The 16,884-nt window shown below is 43.7% G+C and overlaps 1 protein-coding gene across 1 annotated transcript in view; it reads right to left on the reverse strand.

Annotated features, from left to right (window-relative positions):
- Window positions 1-4,017: 4,017 nt before the first annotated feature.
- Window positions 4,018-16,884, reverse strand: part of LOC139420589 (extracellular sulfatase Sulf-1-like) — an 83,334-nt gene continuing 70,467 nt past the window's right edge. The window contains exons 14-20 of the mRNA XM_071170775.1: window positions 14,952-15,048; window positions 13,908-14,002; window positions 10,870-11,042; window positions 9,489-9,631; window positions 8,978-9,104; window positions 8,130-8,163; window positions 4,018-5,180 (exon numbers count right to left, since the gene is read on the reverse strand). Coding sequence (XP_071026876.1) covers window positions 5,147-5,180; window positions 8,130-8,163; window positions 8,978-9,104; window positions 9,489-9,631; window positions 10,870-11,042; window positions 13,908-14,002; window positions 14,952-15,048 — 703 coding nt within the window. The 3' untranslated portion in view covers window positions 4,018-5,146. The remainder of the gene's footprint in view (window positions 5,181-8,129; window positions 8,164-8,977; window positions 9,105-9,488; window positions 9,632-10,869; window positions 11,043-13,907; window positions 14,003-14,951; window positions 15,049-16,884) is intronic.

Consider the following 16,884-nt stretch of genomic DNA (forward strand, 5'->3'; position numbering starts at 1 on the left):
GATAATTTAATGTTCATTTCTAGTCCATAAGTTATTTTTTAGAGAATTTGTCAGTATGTTCATCCGGCTTCAGAAAAACAGACCATCTGTATGGTGTCGTCTGGGCAAGTTGTTAGCTGATGTCAACGTTGTGAACAGAGTGCCCCATGGTGGGGTGATGGTATGGGCAGGCTTAAACTACGGACAATGAACACAATTGCATTTTATTGACGGCAATTTGAATGAACAGAGATACCGTGACGAGATCCATAGGCCCATTGCGGTGCCATTCATCCGCTGCCATCACCTCATGTTCCAGCATGATAATGCACGGGCTTGAGAGATTGAGAGATTCCATAATGTGGTAGGTGTGTCTAGGGTTTAAAATCCTGGTAAACCTCTCCAAAGTTCCCAGGTTTTCCAGAAATTCTGGTTGGGCGGTAACTGGATTTCCTGCTAATTCCCTCCTGCTTCTGGTAATATTCCAACCCGGGATTTCTGGAAAACCTGGGAATTTTGTTAAAATTCCAGAACTTTTGTGAAAGTTCCAGAACTTTTGTGAAAGTTCCAGAACTTTTGTGAAAGTTCCAGAACTTTTGCAACCATTAGGTAGGTGTGTTAGTATGGTGGATGGGTTTATGATTTTATGAGGAAATTAAGGTTGGTTAAATAAGATGAAACGTCACCCAACAAAAATATTTGACACGTTTATTTTTTAACAGCTTTGGGGGGGGGGGGGGGGCTTTGTGCACATATTGTAAAAAAATAAAAAAATGAACTTAAAAAAAAAATACATAATGTAAGCTTAAGGGACAATGACAGGCCAAACATACCCAGGGATATGTAATAGGATTGGGATGGGTTAAATCCTATGGATACTTGCTCATACCACATACAGTATACACCGAGTACAAAACATTAAGAACTCCTGCTCTTTCTATGACATGGACTGACCAGGTGAAGCCATTTGAAAAACACAGCTGAGGTGCTGACCTGCTGCACCCTCTACAACCACTGTGATTATTATTATCTGACCCTGTTGGTTATCTATGGACGTTTGAACATCTTGAAGAATGATCTGGCGATAATGGCCGTGTACTCTCTTATAAATCTCCACCCAATGGCCACCCCTCAGAGCCTGGTTCCTCTCTAGGTTTCTTCCTAGGTTGGCTAATGCCTTTCTAGGGAGTTTTTCCTAGCCACCGTGCTTCTACATCTGCATTGTTTGGTGTTTTAAGCTGTTTTTCTGTACAAGTACTTTGAGACAACTGCTTTATAAATACATTTCATTCATTGATTGATTGACATCCAGCCAACTTGACACAACTGTGGGAAGCATTGGAGTCAACATGGGCCAACACTCCCGTGGAAACGCTTTCCACACCTTATAGTGTCCATTCCTGGACGAATTGAGTCTGTTCTGAGGGCAAAAGGTGTTTCTTATGTGTTTGTTTTTTTACACACAGTGTAAAAGACAACATTATTAATGACGTATAGATCACCTTATAGTAATGCCATTATGCTATTCAAGGTGCAATCGGAGGAAAAACGTTTCGGGTTTAAGTCCCTAATAGCACCCTACTGTATGTAGTTTAGTACACTACGCCCATATGGAGTTGGTCAAACGTAGTGCACTACAAATGGAAATAGGGTGCCGTTAAGGACAAATTTAAAGGTTTTGACATCGTGACAGTTGTGTCCTTGTGAAATGGAACTTGGAGAGGATAATGGACATTAACATTGAATCCTTGATTATCACTACGGAAGACAGGTCTATGTGATGGGAGTTAGTAAGGGCTGCTGGGTATTCAGAAGAAGAAAAACAAACGGCTGCACAAGGTTTGAACATTTTATAATTTACTCCGTGATTACTTCTACTGATACGAATGTCCTACCCATTCTTATAAATCGTTTTGTGTGCAGGTAGTTAAAGCTGCAATCTGTCTTTTATTTTTTTTCCGGCAACCCAAACAAATTCACATAGAAATGTGAGTTACACAGTGGAGCTGTCCTCAGTGAAAGCAAGTCTAAGAAGCGGTAGACCGTGTTCTATGTGCGCTATTTCTATACTTCCCATTCTTACATTTGGTTTTGTATACCAACTTCAAAACAGCTGAAAATACAATATTTTTGGTGATGGAAAAGATATTTCACAGCGGTTTAGATGGTACAATGATTCTCTGCACTATACTTACTGGTTTTGTCACAAACTGAAATTAGGCAAACTATTGGATGTTCAGAAACCAGGAAATGGCGAAGCGATTTCTGCATGTTTCACCTTTAACAATTTATGTTTCCTATCTGAAGATTTTATTTGAGTGTAGAGGCTGGGTGTACTGTCGACCAACATGTGAGATAGGGAAGTTACTGTAGCTTTAAGAGTAACATAACAACATAGTAAACAAAGTTAAATCATTATATTTAGTAAATCATTAAATTACGGTAACAATGTTCATTTTTGTCTTTTTAATTTTTTTTTTACTATAAACGGGTCACATTCAGTGTTTCACTTTGCAGTAGCAATTATCCATAAAAATCACTGTGTTCAAAATGACCAATGATCAGTATTAAGCGTCATGACACAATTAGAGTTACACTGACCGTGTCCGAATACCCTAGTAGGTTACTTAAATATGCAATAAAATATATAGTTTTATAGAATGTGACGTTTTGAAAATCGAGTATACTTTAAATGCCCAGATCTCATACTCATTTGACTTTTGATGAAATAGAATTCGTGGCACACTATTGAGGTAGAGAAGCATCTTTTTTCCCCCAAGTGTTTGACAACAGCTGATAATCAGAATAGGGGATGCGCTCTACAACATGTACCCATGGCGGGGAACAAGTGTGATTGCGCAGTCGATGACTCCTTCTCAGTATGGATGAGCAGTACGTTGATATTTGTTGCTTACTTCGTACATTCTTACTAAACTGTGCGTTCTAAATAGCATGCAGTACGTTTAGTACACAATGTTTAGTTTAAGTAGTAGGCAAGTCAGATTTCGGACACGACCAGTGACTGCCTTTTTCCAAACCATAAACATTTAAACTAAAGACAACGGTCAGTTCAAGGGAAAAGCTGAATGTTTAAAGTGCATTTAGGGTCAAACTATTGGCATCATCTGAGTGATGATCGGTCTAGAGATGACTGAGGGCGGATTCAATCCGATCGCGCTTTATCGACAATGCGTCTTTTAAAAAGGTAACGCTCCCGCATTCACAGGCAATTTGCATTCACAGTAAACACTGCAAATGTCAGCTCAATCGGAAAATGACTTTAAATGTCAAGCACTCTTTAACACGGATCTAACGCAGATCAAATCGCGTCCCGGCCTGAGTCAGTTAGAATTAGCCAACTTCATTGTAGCACACCAAGGTGTTAGCATTAGCCAACTCCATTGTAGCACACCAAGGTGTTAGCATTAGCCAACTTCATTGTAGCACACCAAGGTGTTAGCATTAGCCAACTTCATTGTAGCACACCAAGGTGTTAGCATTAGCCAACTCCATTGTAGCACACCAAGGTGTTAGCATTAGCCAACTCCTTTGTAGCACACCAAGGTGTTAGCATTAGCCAACTCCATTGTAGCACACCAAGGTGTTAGCATTAGCCAACTCCATTGTAGCACACCAAGGTGTTAGCATTAGCCAACTCCATTGTAGCACACGAAGGTGTTAGCATTAGCCAACTCCATTGCAGCACACCAAGGTGTTAGCTAACGCCAAAAGACAACTATAACCTTCAGACCAGGAAATGGTTTCACCATTCTTATAACCTTTAATATATATATATATATATATATATATATATATATATATATATATATATATATATATATATATTATTAAAATGGTCAACTGTGTTATTTTGGACTTGGATCTTAATTAAAATCAATTAATAGTTGAATTCCCCACATTTCAATAATTTCTGCTGTGTTAAGGATTTACATTTTTTTTTACAAAATATATATTTTGAAAAAACAGAACACTGTAGTTTTTCCAATAATAATAAATGAAAGCACCCGTGAAAAAACAAAAACAAGAATAACTTTAATACTCATTAATAATACAACTCTAACTCAGACTGACTGGTGCTGAAATCATCGTCAACCATCTTGGCTCTCCATCTCCCCCAGTTTCTGTGTCTCTCTGTGTCTCTATGGTGACCACCAGGCTGCCCTATGGCAGGTCAGCACCTTTAATTTGTCTGTATGTGTCTCACTGGGTGTGGTTGGAGGAGGGCTGAGGGGATTGGCCCTAGGGAGTCTACTGCATCTCTGTTACTGTTACTGTTACCTGTTACTGTTGGGTCTGGAGGTGCTGGCCCACTACCAACCCAGTCCCCTCGGGGGCGCCCGTCTGAGGCAGGCTCCCAGTGATAGTGTTGGAGGCCTGTAATGTGGGCTTCATTGTCTGTGTCTGTGGGGAGAGGGGGAGGTAGCCTTGGGCCTCTTCCTCCCAGCTCCAGTCCCTGGATGAGGCTTCCTCCCAGCTCCGTCCCCCTCTCCAGGTCATTGTGTCACACCTCCTTCTCCGTCAGCCCGTTGTTCCTGTTGCCACTGAAGACCAGCCCCGCCCCCTCGCTGTCTAGCCCCTCCTCCAGCTGATTGGCCACTCACGGGCAACCACCTCCCCCCCAGGCCCCTCCCCCTCTGATCTGCTGACGATGACGTCACAGAGATGATAACGTCATCGCAGACACCACCTGAGGACTGTCTAATGGGTTAGTCTTATCCGGGAGCTCATTCATAGATTGTAGTTGACCTCTAACCTTTGAGTGCTGTGTGGGTGAAACTGAGGAGGTGGTGATGGGGGGGAGGGGGGGGGGGGGGGGGGGGGGGGGGGGGTGCTTGGGGCAAGAGGAGTGGTGAGGGGGTCTCTGGGAGTCCCGTGGTGGCCCAGTTCAGAGTGACCAGGCCTAGCCAGATGTCCTGGCTGGGGGTCTCCTCTCCTTTTCCCCCGCTGCCCTCCTCCAGCCCCACGGACCCCCTCTGCACAGACGCCGGGTCATCCTTAAAGTCAAGCTTTTTGGGGTTTTGGTCGTCGTCGTTGTTTTTCTCCGGTTGGTCTAAAAGGTGTAGCAGAAACATTATCAACGTCCTTCTGGAAGATGTGCTAGTCGTCCTGGGCTGTAGTCACCTCCTCCTCCGTCAGGCTGGGCAGCTTAACCCGCTCGTCCGTCCCAGACTGGCTGAGTGCTGTGTGGGTGGGTGGGTGGGGAGAGGAGGAGAGGGTCAGGGTCTGGAGGTAAGGGTGTGTAGTAGTGGTAGTTTGTGATTGCATGGTTGTGTTGCAGTAATACCAGCCCAACATTAGTATCCAGTCCAAGATTAGTATCCAGTCCAACATTAGTATCCAGTCTAATCCAGTCCAACATTAGTATCCAGTCTAATCCAGTCCAACATTAGTATCCAGTCTAATCCAGTCCAACATTAGTATCCAGTCCAACATTAGTATCCAGTCCAACATTAGTATCCAGTCCAACATTAGTATCCAGTCTAATCCAGCCCAACATTAGTATCCAGTCCAACGTTAGTATCCAGTCTAATCCAGCCCAACATTAGTATCCAGTCCAACATTAGTATCCAGTCCAACATTAGTATCCAGTCCAACATTAGTATCCAGTCCAACATTAGTATCCAGTCCAACATTAGTATCCAGCCCAACATTAGTATCCAGTCTAATGCAGTCCAACATTAGTATCCAGTCTAATGCAGTCCAACATTAGTATCCAGCCCAACATTAGTATCCAGTCCAACATTAGTATCCAGTCCAACATTAGTATCCAGTCCAACATTAGTATCCAGCCCAACATTAGTATCCAGTCTAATGCAACCCAACATTAGTATCCAGTCTAATGCAGTCCAACATTAGTATCCAGCCCAACATTAGTATCCAGTCTAATCCAGCCCAACATTAGTATCCAGTCTAATCCAGCCCAACATTAGTATCCAGTCCAACATTAGTATCCAGTCTAATCCAGCCCAACATTAGTATCCAGTCCAACATTAGTATCCAGTCCAACATTAGTATCCAGTCCAACATTAGTATCCAGTCCAACATTAGTATCCAGCCCAACATTAGTATCCAGTCTAATGCAGTCCAACATTAGTATCCAGTCTAATGCAGTCCAACATTAGTATCCAGCCCAACATTAGTATCCAGTCCAACATTAGTATCCAGTCCAACATTAGTATCCAGTCCAACATTAGTATCCAGCCCAACATTAGTATCCAGTCTAATGCAACCCAACATTAGTATCCAGTCTAATGCAGTCCAACATTAGTATCCAGCCCAACATTAGTATCCAGTCTAATCCAGCCCAACAATAGTATCCAGTCCAACATTAGTATTAAGTCTAATCCAGCCCTACATTAGTATCCAGTCAAACATTAGTATCCAGTCCAACATTAGTATCCAGTCTAATCCAGCCCAACATTAGTATCCAGCCCAACATTAGTATCCAGTCCAACATTAGTATCCAGTCCAACATTAGTATCCAGTCCAACATTAGTATCCAGTCCAACATTAGTATCCAGTCCAACATTAGTATCCAGTCTAATCCAGTCCAACATTAGTATCCAGTCTAATCCAGTCCAACATTAGTATCCAGCCCAACATTAGTATCCAGTCTAATCCAGTCCAACATTAGTATCCAGTCCAACATTAGTATCCAGTCTAATCCAGTCCAACATTAGTATCCAGTCTAATCCAGCCCAACATTAGTATCCAGTCCAACATTAGTATCCAGTCTAATCCAGTCCAACATTAGTATCCAGTCTAATCCAGCCCAACATTAGTATCCAGTCCAACATTAGTATCCAGTCCAACATTAGTATCCAGTCCAACATTAGTATCCAGTCTAATCCAGTCCAACATTAGTATCCAGTCCAACATTAGTATCCAGCCCAACATTAGTATCCAGCCCAACATTAGTATCCAGTCCAACATTAGTATCCAGTCCAACATTAGTATCCAGTCCAACATTAGTATCCAGTCTAACATTAGTATCCAGTCCAACATTAGTATCCAGTCCAACATTAGTATCCAGTCCAACATTAGTATCCAGTCTAATCCAGTCCAACATTAGTATCCAGTCCAACATTAGTATCCAGTCAAACATTAGTATCCAGTCCAACATTAGTATCCAGTCAAACATTAGTATCCAGTCCAACATTAGTATCCAGTCCAACATTAGTATCCAGTCTAATCCAGCCCAACATTAGTATCCAGTCCAACATTAGTATCCAGTCCAATCCAGCCCAACATTAGTATCCAGTCTAATCCAGCCCAACATTAGTATCCAGTCCAACATTAGTATCCAGTCCAACATTAGTATCCAGTCCAACATTAGTATCCAGTCTAATCCAGTCCAACATTAGTATCCAGTCCAACATTAGTATCCAGCCCAACATTAGTATCCAGCCCAACATTAGTATCCAGTCCAACATTAGTATCCAGTCCAACATTAGTATCCAGTTCAACATTAGTATCCAGTCCAACATTAGTATCCAGTCCAACATTAGTATCCAGTCTAATCCAGTCCAACATTAGTATCCAGTCCAACATTAGTATCCAGTCCAACATTAGTATCCATCCCAATATTGCATGTTCTAATAGACACGCAGACACACAGACAGTCTGACAGATGTTCTAATAGACACACAGACACAGTCTGACAGATGTTCTAACAGACACACAGACACAGTCTGACAGATGTTCTAATAGACAGCCCTGATGCATGAAGGAGTGGAGAGAGGGGCTGAAGACAGATCTGTGCCTCAACCAGAAGATAAAGACAGTTTTGTTCTGACTGGAAATCAATCTGGATGAGAGTATCATCTTAAATGAACACAGTGTAAAAGATACAACGATGACGCCCCCTCAGCCTTCCTGGTGATGTCATAGAGGAAATCTAAAAATCGAGTCAACTAATCGATTATTAGTTAGCATAGTTTCCCAGGCATGCAGTCAAAAAAAAACAAGCAGCTTCGAACACCTCATGGATTATTACACTATTCCCTATGTAGTGCACTTTAGACCAGAGCCCTAAGGGACCTAAGGGTTCTGGTCAAAAGTGCACTATGTTGGTAATAGTGTACAATTTGGAACACACAGAAGAGATATCGTAAAAGAAGGGTGGTTACCTGTGTGCTTCGTAGCTGTCTCCATCTTTACCTCCTGGTCAGGAAGATAAGAACTAATGTTAATAAAGAGATGGGGGGGGATAAGAAAAATAACAAATCATTCACATTGTAGATGTCTCTTCATGAACAGGACAAAACCAGCATCTCTAGGCCCTAGAGGAGAACTGACGGTTCTGTTAGAGTATGGATGGAGATACGATGGAGGAGAGGAGGAGCAGGACAGGGCTCGGGTGGAGAGGATGGAGGGATATTTGATTGGGTTGGATGGATGGATAGATGGTGAGATTGGGAAGGACGTAACTAGTGGGATGGTGTGGATGTACAGTAACACACTGTAGGGTACAGTAACACACTGTAGGGTTCAGTAACACACTGTAGTGTACAGTAACACACTGTAGGGTACAGTAACACACTGAAGGGTACAGTAACACACTGAAGGGTACAGTAACACACTGTAGGGTACAGTAACACACTATAGTGTACAGTAACACACTGTAGTGTACAGTAACACACTGTAGGGTACAGTAACACACTGTAGGGTACAGTAACACACTGTAGGGTACAGAAACACACTGTAGTGTACAGTAACACACTGTAGGGTACAGTAACACACTGTAGGGTACAGTAACACACTGTAGGGTACAGAAACCCACTGTAGTGTACAGAAACACACTAATAGTAGTAGCACTGTAGTAGTACTCGTAGTAGTACTCTAGTATCACTAATAGTAGTACTAGTAGTATCACTGTAGTAGTACTAGTAGTATCACTGTAGTATCATTGTAGTATCACTGTAGTAGTACTAATAGACGTACTGTAGTATCGCTGTAGTAGTATGTGTGTGTTTACCTGTTGTGTCCAGCCCTTTGGGTCGGGGGTTACACTGCTTGTGTCCCTGGCAGCTCCTCATCTCCATCAGCTGGGAATGGAGGGTGTTCAACACCTCTCTATCCACGGAATACACCACGTTGGTCAACTATAAGACACACGGACACACACGGACACACGGACACACACAGACACACGGACACACGGACACACACAGACACAGACACACACACACACGGAGGCACACACACACATGGAGGTACACAGACAGACACAGACACACACAGACACACAGACACATACAGATACACACAGACACACACAGATACACAAACACACACAGATACACACAGATACACACACATGGAGGCACACAGAGGCACACAGACAGACAGACACACATACACACACAAACACAGACAGCCAAAGACAGCCACACACAGACACACACAGACTTCAATACATAGTTTTCGATAGACAGAAAATACAAACTGCTACTGAAAGGTATCTGGAAGGGGAGGAGTCCACTCACCTGATAGGGGTCGAGGTTGAGGTCAAAGTACTCGAGGAAGCCCGTAGCGAACTCACAGAACAGGGTGTTGTGCGTTTCGTTGATGGTCCTCACGCACCAGTAGGTGTTGTTGTTGGAACTGGTGCAGGCACAGAACGCTCCCACTGGGGGATTAGAGGAAGGACAACAGGGTCAACTACTAACTAGAACAGAACCCTCCAGTTTAGTAACAGTGTAGTGTTGGCGTATTAACAGTGTAGTAATGGCATAGTAACAGTGTAGTGTTGGCATATCAACTGTGTAGTAACAGTGTAGTAACAGTGTAGTGTTGGCATATTAACGGTGTAGTAACAGTATAGCGTTGGCGTAGTAACAGTGTAGTAACGGTGTAGCAACAGTGTAGTGTTGGCATATTAACGGTGTAGTAACAGTGTAGTGCTGGCATATTAACGGTGTAGTAACAGTGTAGTGTTGGCGTAGTAACAGTGTAGTAACGGTGTAGTAACAGTGTAGTAACTGTGTAGTAACAGTGTAGTGTTGGCATATTAACAGTGTAGTAACAGTGTAGTGCTGGGGTAGTAACAGTGTAGTAACAGTGTAGTGTTGGGGTAGTAACGGTGTAGTAACAGTGTAGTGTTGGCGTATTAACAGTGTAGTAATGACATAGTAACAGTGTAGTGTTGGGGTAGTAACAGTGTAGTAACAGTGTAGTGTTGGCGTATTAACAGTGCAGTAATGGTGTAGTAACAGTATAGTGTTGACGTAGTAACGGTGTAGTAACGGTGCATTAACAGTGTAGTGTTTGGCGTATCAAAGGTGCATTAACAGTGTAGTGTTGGCGTAGTAACGGTGTAGTAACGGTGTAGTGTTGGCGTAGTAACGGTGTAGTGTTGGCGTAGTAACAGTGTAGTAACGGTGTAGTAACGGTGTAGTAACGGTGTAGTAATAGTGTAGTAACGGTGTAGTAACGGTGTAGTGTTGGGGTATTACCAGTGTCGTAACAGTGTAGTAACAGTGTAGTAACGGTGTAGTAACAGTGTAGTAATGGTGTAGTAACAGTGTAGTGTTGGCGTATTAACGGTGTAGTAACAGTGTAGTAACGGTGTAGTAACAGTGTAGTGTTGGCATATTAACAGTGTAGTAACAGTGTATTAACAGTGTAGTGCTGGCGTAGTAACGGTGCAGTAACAGTGTAGTAACGGTGTAATAACAGTGTAGTGTTGGTATATTACCGGTGTAGTAACAGTGTAGTAACGGTGTAGTAACAGTGTAGTAACGGTGTAATAACAGTGTTGTGTTGGTATATTACCGGTGTAGTAACAGTGTAGTAACGGTGTAGTAACAGTGTAGTAACGGTGTAGTAACAGTGTAGTGTTGGCGTAGTAACGGTGTAGTGGCGTACGGTTCCAGAAGGGGGCGGTCTGCCAGTGGTCGTTGTTGTGAGTGAAACAGGTGAGGCCAGGTAGACTACAGTCATCCCCATTTTTCAGCCTCTTTCTCTCTTTCCTCTCCTTTTTCTTCCGCCTGATCTCGTTAAACAGCTGCGTCTTCCCATCCACTTCTTGGGCCGCCTCCCTGCACAGACAGGACAGACAGACACGCCCACCAAATAAAATTACAGACAGTAGTGCATTATGTAGGGAAAAGTGTGCCAATTCAGACCCATCCTCCTGGGGCAAGGTGATGGTTAAGAGAGAAGGGCTGATTCCTTCCAGACTGAGTCACCGTATTGTGTTCCTACTGCCGCTTGTGACGATCCCTTCCAGACCTCTGGAAACTCCATACAGGAACCATGAAGATTTACCACAAGACAGGATAATACACAACACATTATACAGTACCAGTCACCTACTCATTCCAGGGGCTTTTCTTTATTTGTTCTGTTGTAGAACAATAGTGAAGACATCAAAACTACCAAATAACACATACGGAATCGTGTAGTAACCAACAAAATTGTTAAACAAATCAAAATATATTTTATATTTGAGATTCTTCATAGTAGCCACCTTTTACCTCGATGACAAGAGGAAATGGCCTTCCCCAAACTGTTGCCACAATGTTGGAAGCACAGCATCGTCTAGAATGTCATTGTATGCTGTAGCGTTAAGATTTACCTTCACTGGCGCTAAGGGGTGTTGCCCGAACCATGAAAAACAGCCCCAGACCATTATTCCTCCTCCACCAAACTTTACAGTCGGAACTATGCGTTGGGGCAAGTAGCGTTCTCCTGCCATCCTCCAAACCCTGATCCGTCCGTTGGACTGCCAGATGGTGAAGAGTGATTCATCACTCCAGAGAACGCGTTTCCACTGCTCCAGCGTCCAATTGTGGCGAGCTTTATACCACTCCAGCAGAGACTTGGCATTGCGCATGGTGATCTTAGGCTTGTGTGCGGCTGCTCGGCCACGGAAACCCATTTCATGAAGCTCCCGACGAACAGTTCTTGTGCTGACGTTGCTTCCAGAGGCAGTTTGGAACTCGGTAGTGAGGGTTTCAACCGAGGACAGAGGATTTTTACACGCTAAGCGCTTCAGCACTCGGCGGTCCCGTTCTGTTAGCTTGTGTGGCCTACCACTTCGCGGCAGAGCCTGAGACGTTTTCACTTCGTTGACAAGGGCAGCTCTAGCAGGGCAGAAATGTGATGAACTGACTTGTTGGCAAGGTGGAATCCTATGACGGTGGCACGTTGAAAGTCACTGAGCTCTTCAGTGAGGCCAATCTACTGTCAATGTTTGTCTATGGAGATTGCATGGCTGTGTGCTCGATTTTCCCCTAACTTTCCCCTAATTGGAGTAAACTATACAACCACATAAAAATAAAATAAAAATGTTAACCTTTATTTAACCAGGCAAGTCAGTTAAGAACAAATTCTTATTTTCAATGATGGCCTAGGAACAGTGGGTTAACTGCCTGTTCAGGGGCAGAACGACAGATTTGTACCTTGTCAGCTCGGGGATTGCAACCTTGCGATTACTAGTCCAACGCTCTAACCACTAGGCTACCTGCCGCCCCACTTAGGCTTCTACTTCCAGCTTATACATTTTACGGACACAGTATATTTAACATTAGTTATCTTTAGTTTGTTTTTAGTCACATCCTTCATCTACCCTAACCCCCTCTCATCTCTCTCTGAACACCATCCAGTTATGATTACTACCTGAAATATATATATATTTTTTAATCTGTGCTGTGATGTTTCATAAAAGTTCTGAACCTTTCTATTCTCATAGTTTCTACAGACCGTAAATTGAAGATAAACATGTTTGCTAACAGTATTGTTATATTATTGATCGATTCACTATGACTTTTTAAAATCACCCCGCAGTGCTATCTGCAGAGTTAGCTACAGGTAAATGTTACAATTCAAAACCCATTCCTGAACCTGCGACCAAAAACAAGCTACTTATGGACAGCAGCGATTGTATTTCTGCAGTTTGAAGATCTGTAGTTCATCGTGATGGTTGTATCCCATCATTTAAACTGAAAAACCAAGATTTCAATCATCCAACGTCGTTTTGTGTATCGGTTCATAAACCATGTGCCATGGAATCAGTACATCCAAAATCTCTTCACAACTATTTTATAATCTGTATGGCTCAATCTGTATGGCTCAGCATGTATGGCTCAATCTGTATGACTCAGCATGTATGGCTCAATCTGTATGGCTCAATCTGTATGACTCAGCATGTATGGCTCAATCTGTATGGCTCAATCTGTATGACTCAGCATGTATGGCTCAATCTGTATGGCTCAGCATGTATGGCTCAATCTGTATGGCTCAGCATGTATGGCTCAATCTGTATGACTCAGCATGTATGGCTCAATCTGTATGGCTCAATCTGTATGGCTCAATCTGTATGACTCAGCATGTATGGCTCAATCTGTATGGCTCAATCTGTATGACTCAGCATGTATGGCTCAATCTGATTGGCTCAATCTGTATGACTCAGCATGTATGGCTCAGTCTGTATGGCTCAATCTGTATGGCTCAATCTGTACAGCACAGCTGTCCATTCATCGGTCCTTAAATTCAACTGGTATACTTTATATTTATTACAATTTTCTTACACCATAGTTGGTCTTTAATACTGACCTCTTCTTCAATGTTGGTCTTTAATAGTGACCTCTTCTTCAATGTTGGTCTTTAATACTGACCACTTCTTCAATGTTGGTCTTTAATACTGACCTCTTCTTCAATGTTGGTCTTTAATACTGACCTCTTCTTCAATGTTGGTCTTTAATACTGACCTCTTCTTGCCACAGTCACATAATATTTGGGCAATTTTTTTATCCACATCCAATAACAAGGCTATACAGTCCAACAATAATTAGGCAAGTTAGCTGGCTAACTCATTGATCCGTCTTTGTTTGTATACCCCTCAGTTGAATGAGGAGTCATTACTAAGACTTTTTTAGAAAGGTAAATGAACAAACACCAACCTCTTCTTTCCACAGTCACACTCATCAGGTCGCCTCCTCTTCAGATGACCCCTGACCTCCCGAAGGTTCTTTATCTTGTCCTGAAGGGCCTCGATCTGCAATCATATAAAGCGTACTTTTAATATTTTCATTCACACAGAGCGAGGAGAGAGAGAGAGTAGCTGATAGAAGAAAGGAAGGGAAAGATAGGGGAGGGAAATAAATCAGACAGGACTGATATGTGATGTATAGAGAGGAAGGGAAAGATAGGGGAGGGAAATAGATCAGACAAGACTGATATGTGATGTATAGAGAGGAAGGGAAAGATAGGGGAGGGAAATAGATCAGACAAGACTGATATGTGATGTATAGAGAGGAAGGGAAAGATAGGGGAGGGAAATAGATCAGACAGGACTGATATGTGATGTATAGAGAGGAAGGGAAAGATAGGGGAGGGAAATAGATCAGACAGGACTGATATGTGATGTGTAGAGAGGAAAGAGATCAGATAGGACTGTTACGTGATGTTTAGAGTAAAGAGATCAGACAGGACTGATATTGGATTTTAGAGTAAAGAGATCAGACAGGACTGATATGTGATGTTTAGAGTAAAGAGATCAGACAGGAATGATATTGGATTATAGAATAAAGAGATCAGACGGGACTGTTTTGTGATGTTTAGAGTAAAGAGATCAGACAGGACTGTTAAGTGATGTAAGATAGTTATGTGGTGTATAGAGTAAAGAGATCAGACAGGACTGATACGTGATGTATAGAGTAAAGAGATCAGACAGGACTGATACGTGATGTATAGAGTAAAGAGATCAGACGGGACTGTTTTGTGATGTTTAGAGTAAAGAGATCAGACAGGACTGTTAAGTGATGTAAGATAGTTATGTGGTGTATAGAGTAAAGAGATCAGACAGGACTGTTTTGTGATGTTTAGAGTAAAGAGATCAGACAGGACTGTTAAGTGATGTAAGATAGTTATGTGGTGTATAGAGTAAAGAGATCAGACAGGACTGATATGTGATGTAAGATAGTGGTGTATAGAGACAGACTAACTTCCTGGTCCACGTAGCTCTTATGGTCCTTCCAGGCTCTAGAGGAAAAGTAGATCTCTCTCTCACAGTGGACCGTGTCATTCATCAGGAAGAAACACCTGGGAGAGGGGTAAGGGGGGACCGTGTCATTCATCAGGAAGAAACACCTGGGAGAGGGGTAAGGGGGGACCGTGTCATTCATCAGGAAGAAACACCTGGGAGAAGGGTAAGGGGGGACCGTGTCATTCATCAGGAAGTAACACCTGGGGGAAGGGTAAGGGGGGACCGTGTCATTCATCAGGAAGAAACACCTGGGAGAAGGGTAAGGGGGGACCGTGTCATTCATCAGGAAGAAACACCTGGGAGAGGGGTAAGGGGGGACCGTGTCATTCATCAGGAAGTAACACCTGGGGGAAGGGTAAGGGGGGACCGTGTCATTCATCAGGAAGTAACACCTGGGAGAGGGGTAAGGGGGGACCGTGTCATTCATCAGGAAGTAACACCTGGGAGAAGGGTAAGGGGGGACCGTGTCATTCATCAGGAAGTAACACCTGGGGGAAGGGTAAGGGGGGACCGTGTCATTCATCAGGAAGTAACACCTGGGAGAGGGGTAAGGGGGGACCGTGTCATTCATCAGGAAGAAACACCTGGGAGAGGGGGTAAGGGGGGACTGTGTCATTCATCAGGAAGTAACACCTGGGAGAGGGGGTAAGGGAGGACCGTGTCATTCATCAGGAAGTAACACCTGGGAGAGGGGCGAGGGAGGACTGTGTCATTCATCAGGAAGTAACACCTGGGAGAGGGTCAAAGGAGGACTGTGTCATTCATCAGGAAGTAACACCTGGGAGAGGGTCAAAGGAGGACTGTGTCATTCATCAGGAAGTAACACCTGGGAGAGGGTCAAATTAGGACTGTGTCATTCATCAGGAAGTAACACCTGGGAGAGGGTCAAAGGAGGACTGTGTCATTCATCAGGAAGTAACACCTGGGAGAAGGGTAAGGGGGGACCGTGTCATTCATCAGGAAGTAACACCTGGGAGAAGGGTAAGGGGGGACCGTGTCATTCATCAGGAAGTAACACCTGGGAGAAGGGTAAGGGGGGACCGTGTCATTCATCAGGAAGTAACACCTGGGGGAAGGGTAAGGGGGGACCGTGTCATTCATCAGGAAGTAACACCTGGGGGAAGGGTAAGGGGGGACTGTGTCATTCATCAGGAAGTAACACCTGGGAGAGGGTCAAAGGAGGACCGTGTCATTCATCAGGAAGTAACACCTGGGAGAGGGGCGAGGGAGGACTGTGTCATTCATCAGGAAGTAACACCTGGGAGAGGGTCAAAGGAGGACTGTGTCATTCATCAGGAAGTAACACCTGGGGGAAGGGTAAGGGGGGACTGTGTCATTCATCAGGAAGTAACACCTGGGAGAGGGTCAAAGGAGGACTGTGTCATTCATCAGGAAGTAACACCTGGGAGAGGGTCAAAGGAGGACTGTGTCATTCATCAGGAAGTAACACCTGGGAGAGGGTCAAATGAGGACTGTGTCATTCATCAGGAAGTAACACCTGGGAGAGGGTCAAAGGAGGACTGTGTCATTCATCAGGAAGTAACACCTGGGAGAGGGTCAAAGGAGGACCGTGTCATTCATCAGGAAGTAACACCTGGGAGAAGGGTAAGGGGGGACTGTGTCATTCATCAGGAAGTAACACCTGGGAGAGGGGCGAGGGAGGACTGTGTCATTCATCAGGAAGTAACACCTGGGTGAAGGGTAAGGGAGGACTGTGTCATTCATCAGGAAGTAACACCTGGGAGAAGGGTAAGGGGGGACCGTGTCATTCATCAGGAAGTAACACCTGGGTGAAGGGTAAGGGGGGACCGTGTCATTCATCAGGAAGTAACACCTGGGAGAGGGGTAAGGGAGGACTGTGTCATTCATCAGGAAGTAACACCTGGGAGAAG

This window comes from Oncorhynchus clarkii, chromosome 11 (genome assembly GCF_045791955.1).
Source record: "Oncorhynchus clarkii lewisi isolate Uvic-CL-2024 chromosome 11, UVic_Ocla_1.0, whole genome shotgun sequence".
Lineage (NCBI taxonomy): Eukaryota > Metazoa > Chordata > Actinopteri > Salmoniformes > Salmonidae > Oncorhynchus > Oncorhynchus clarkii.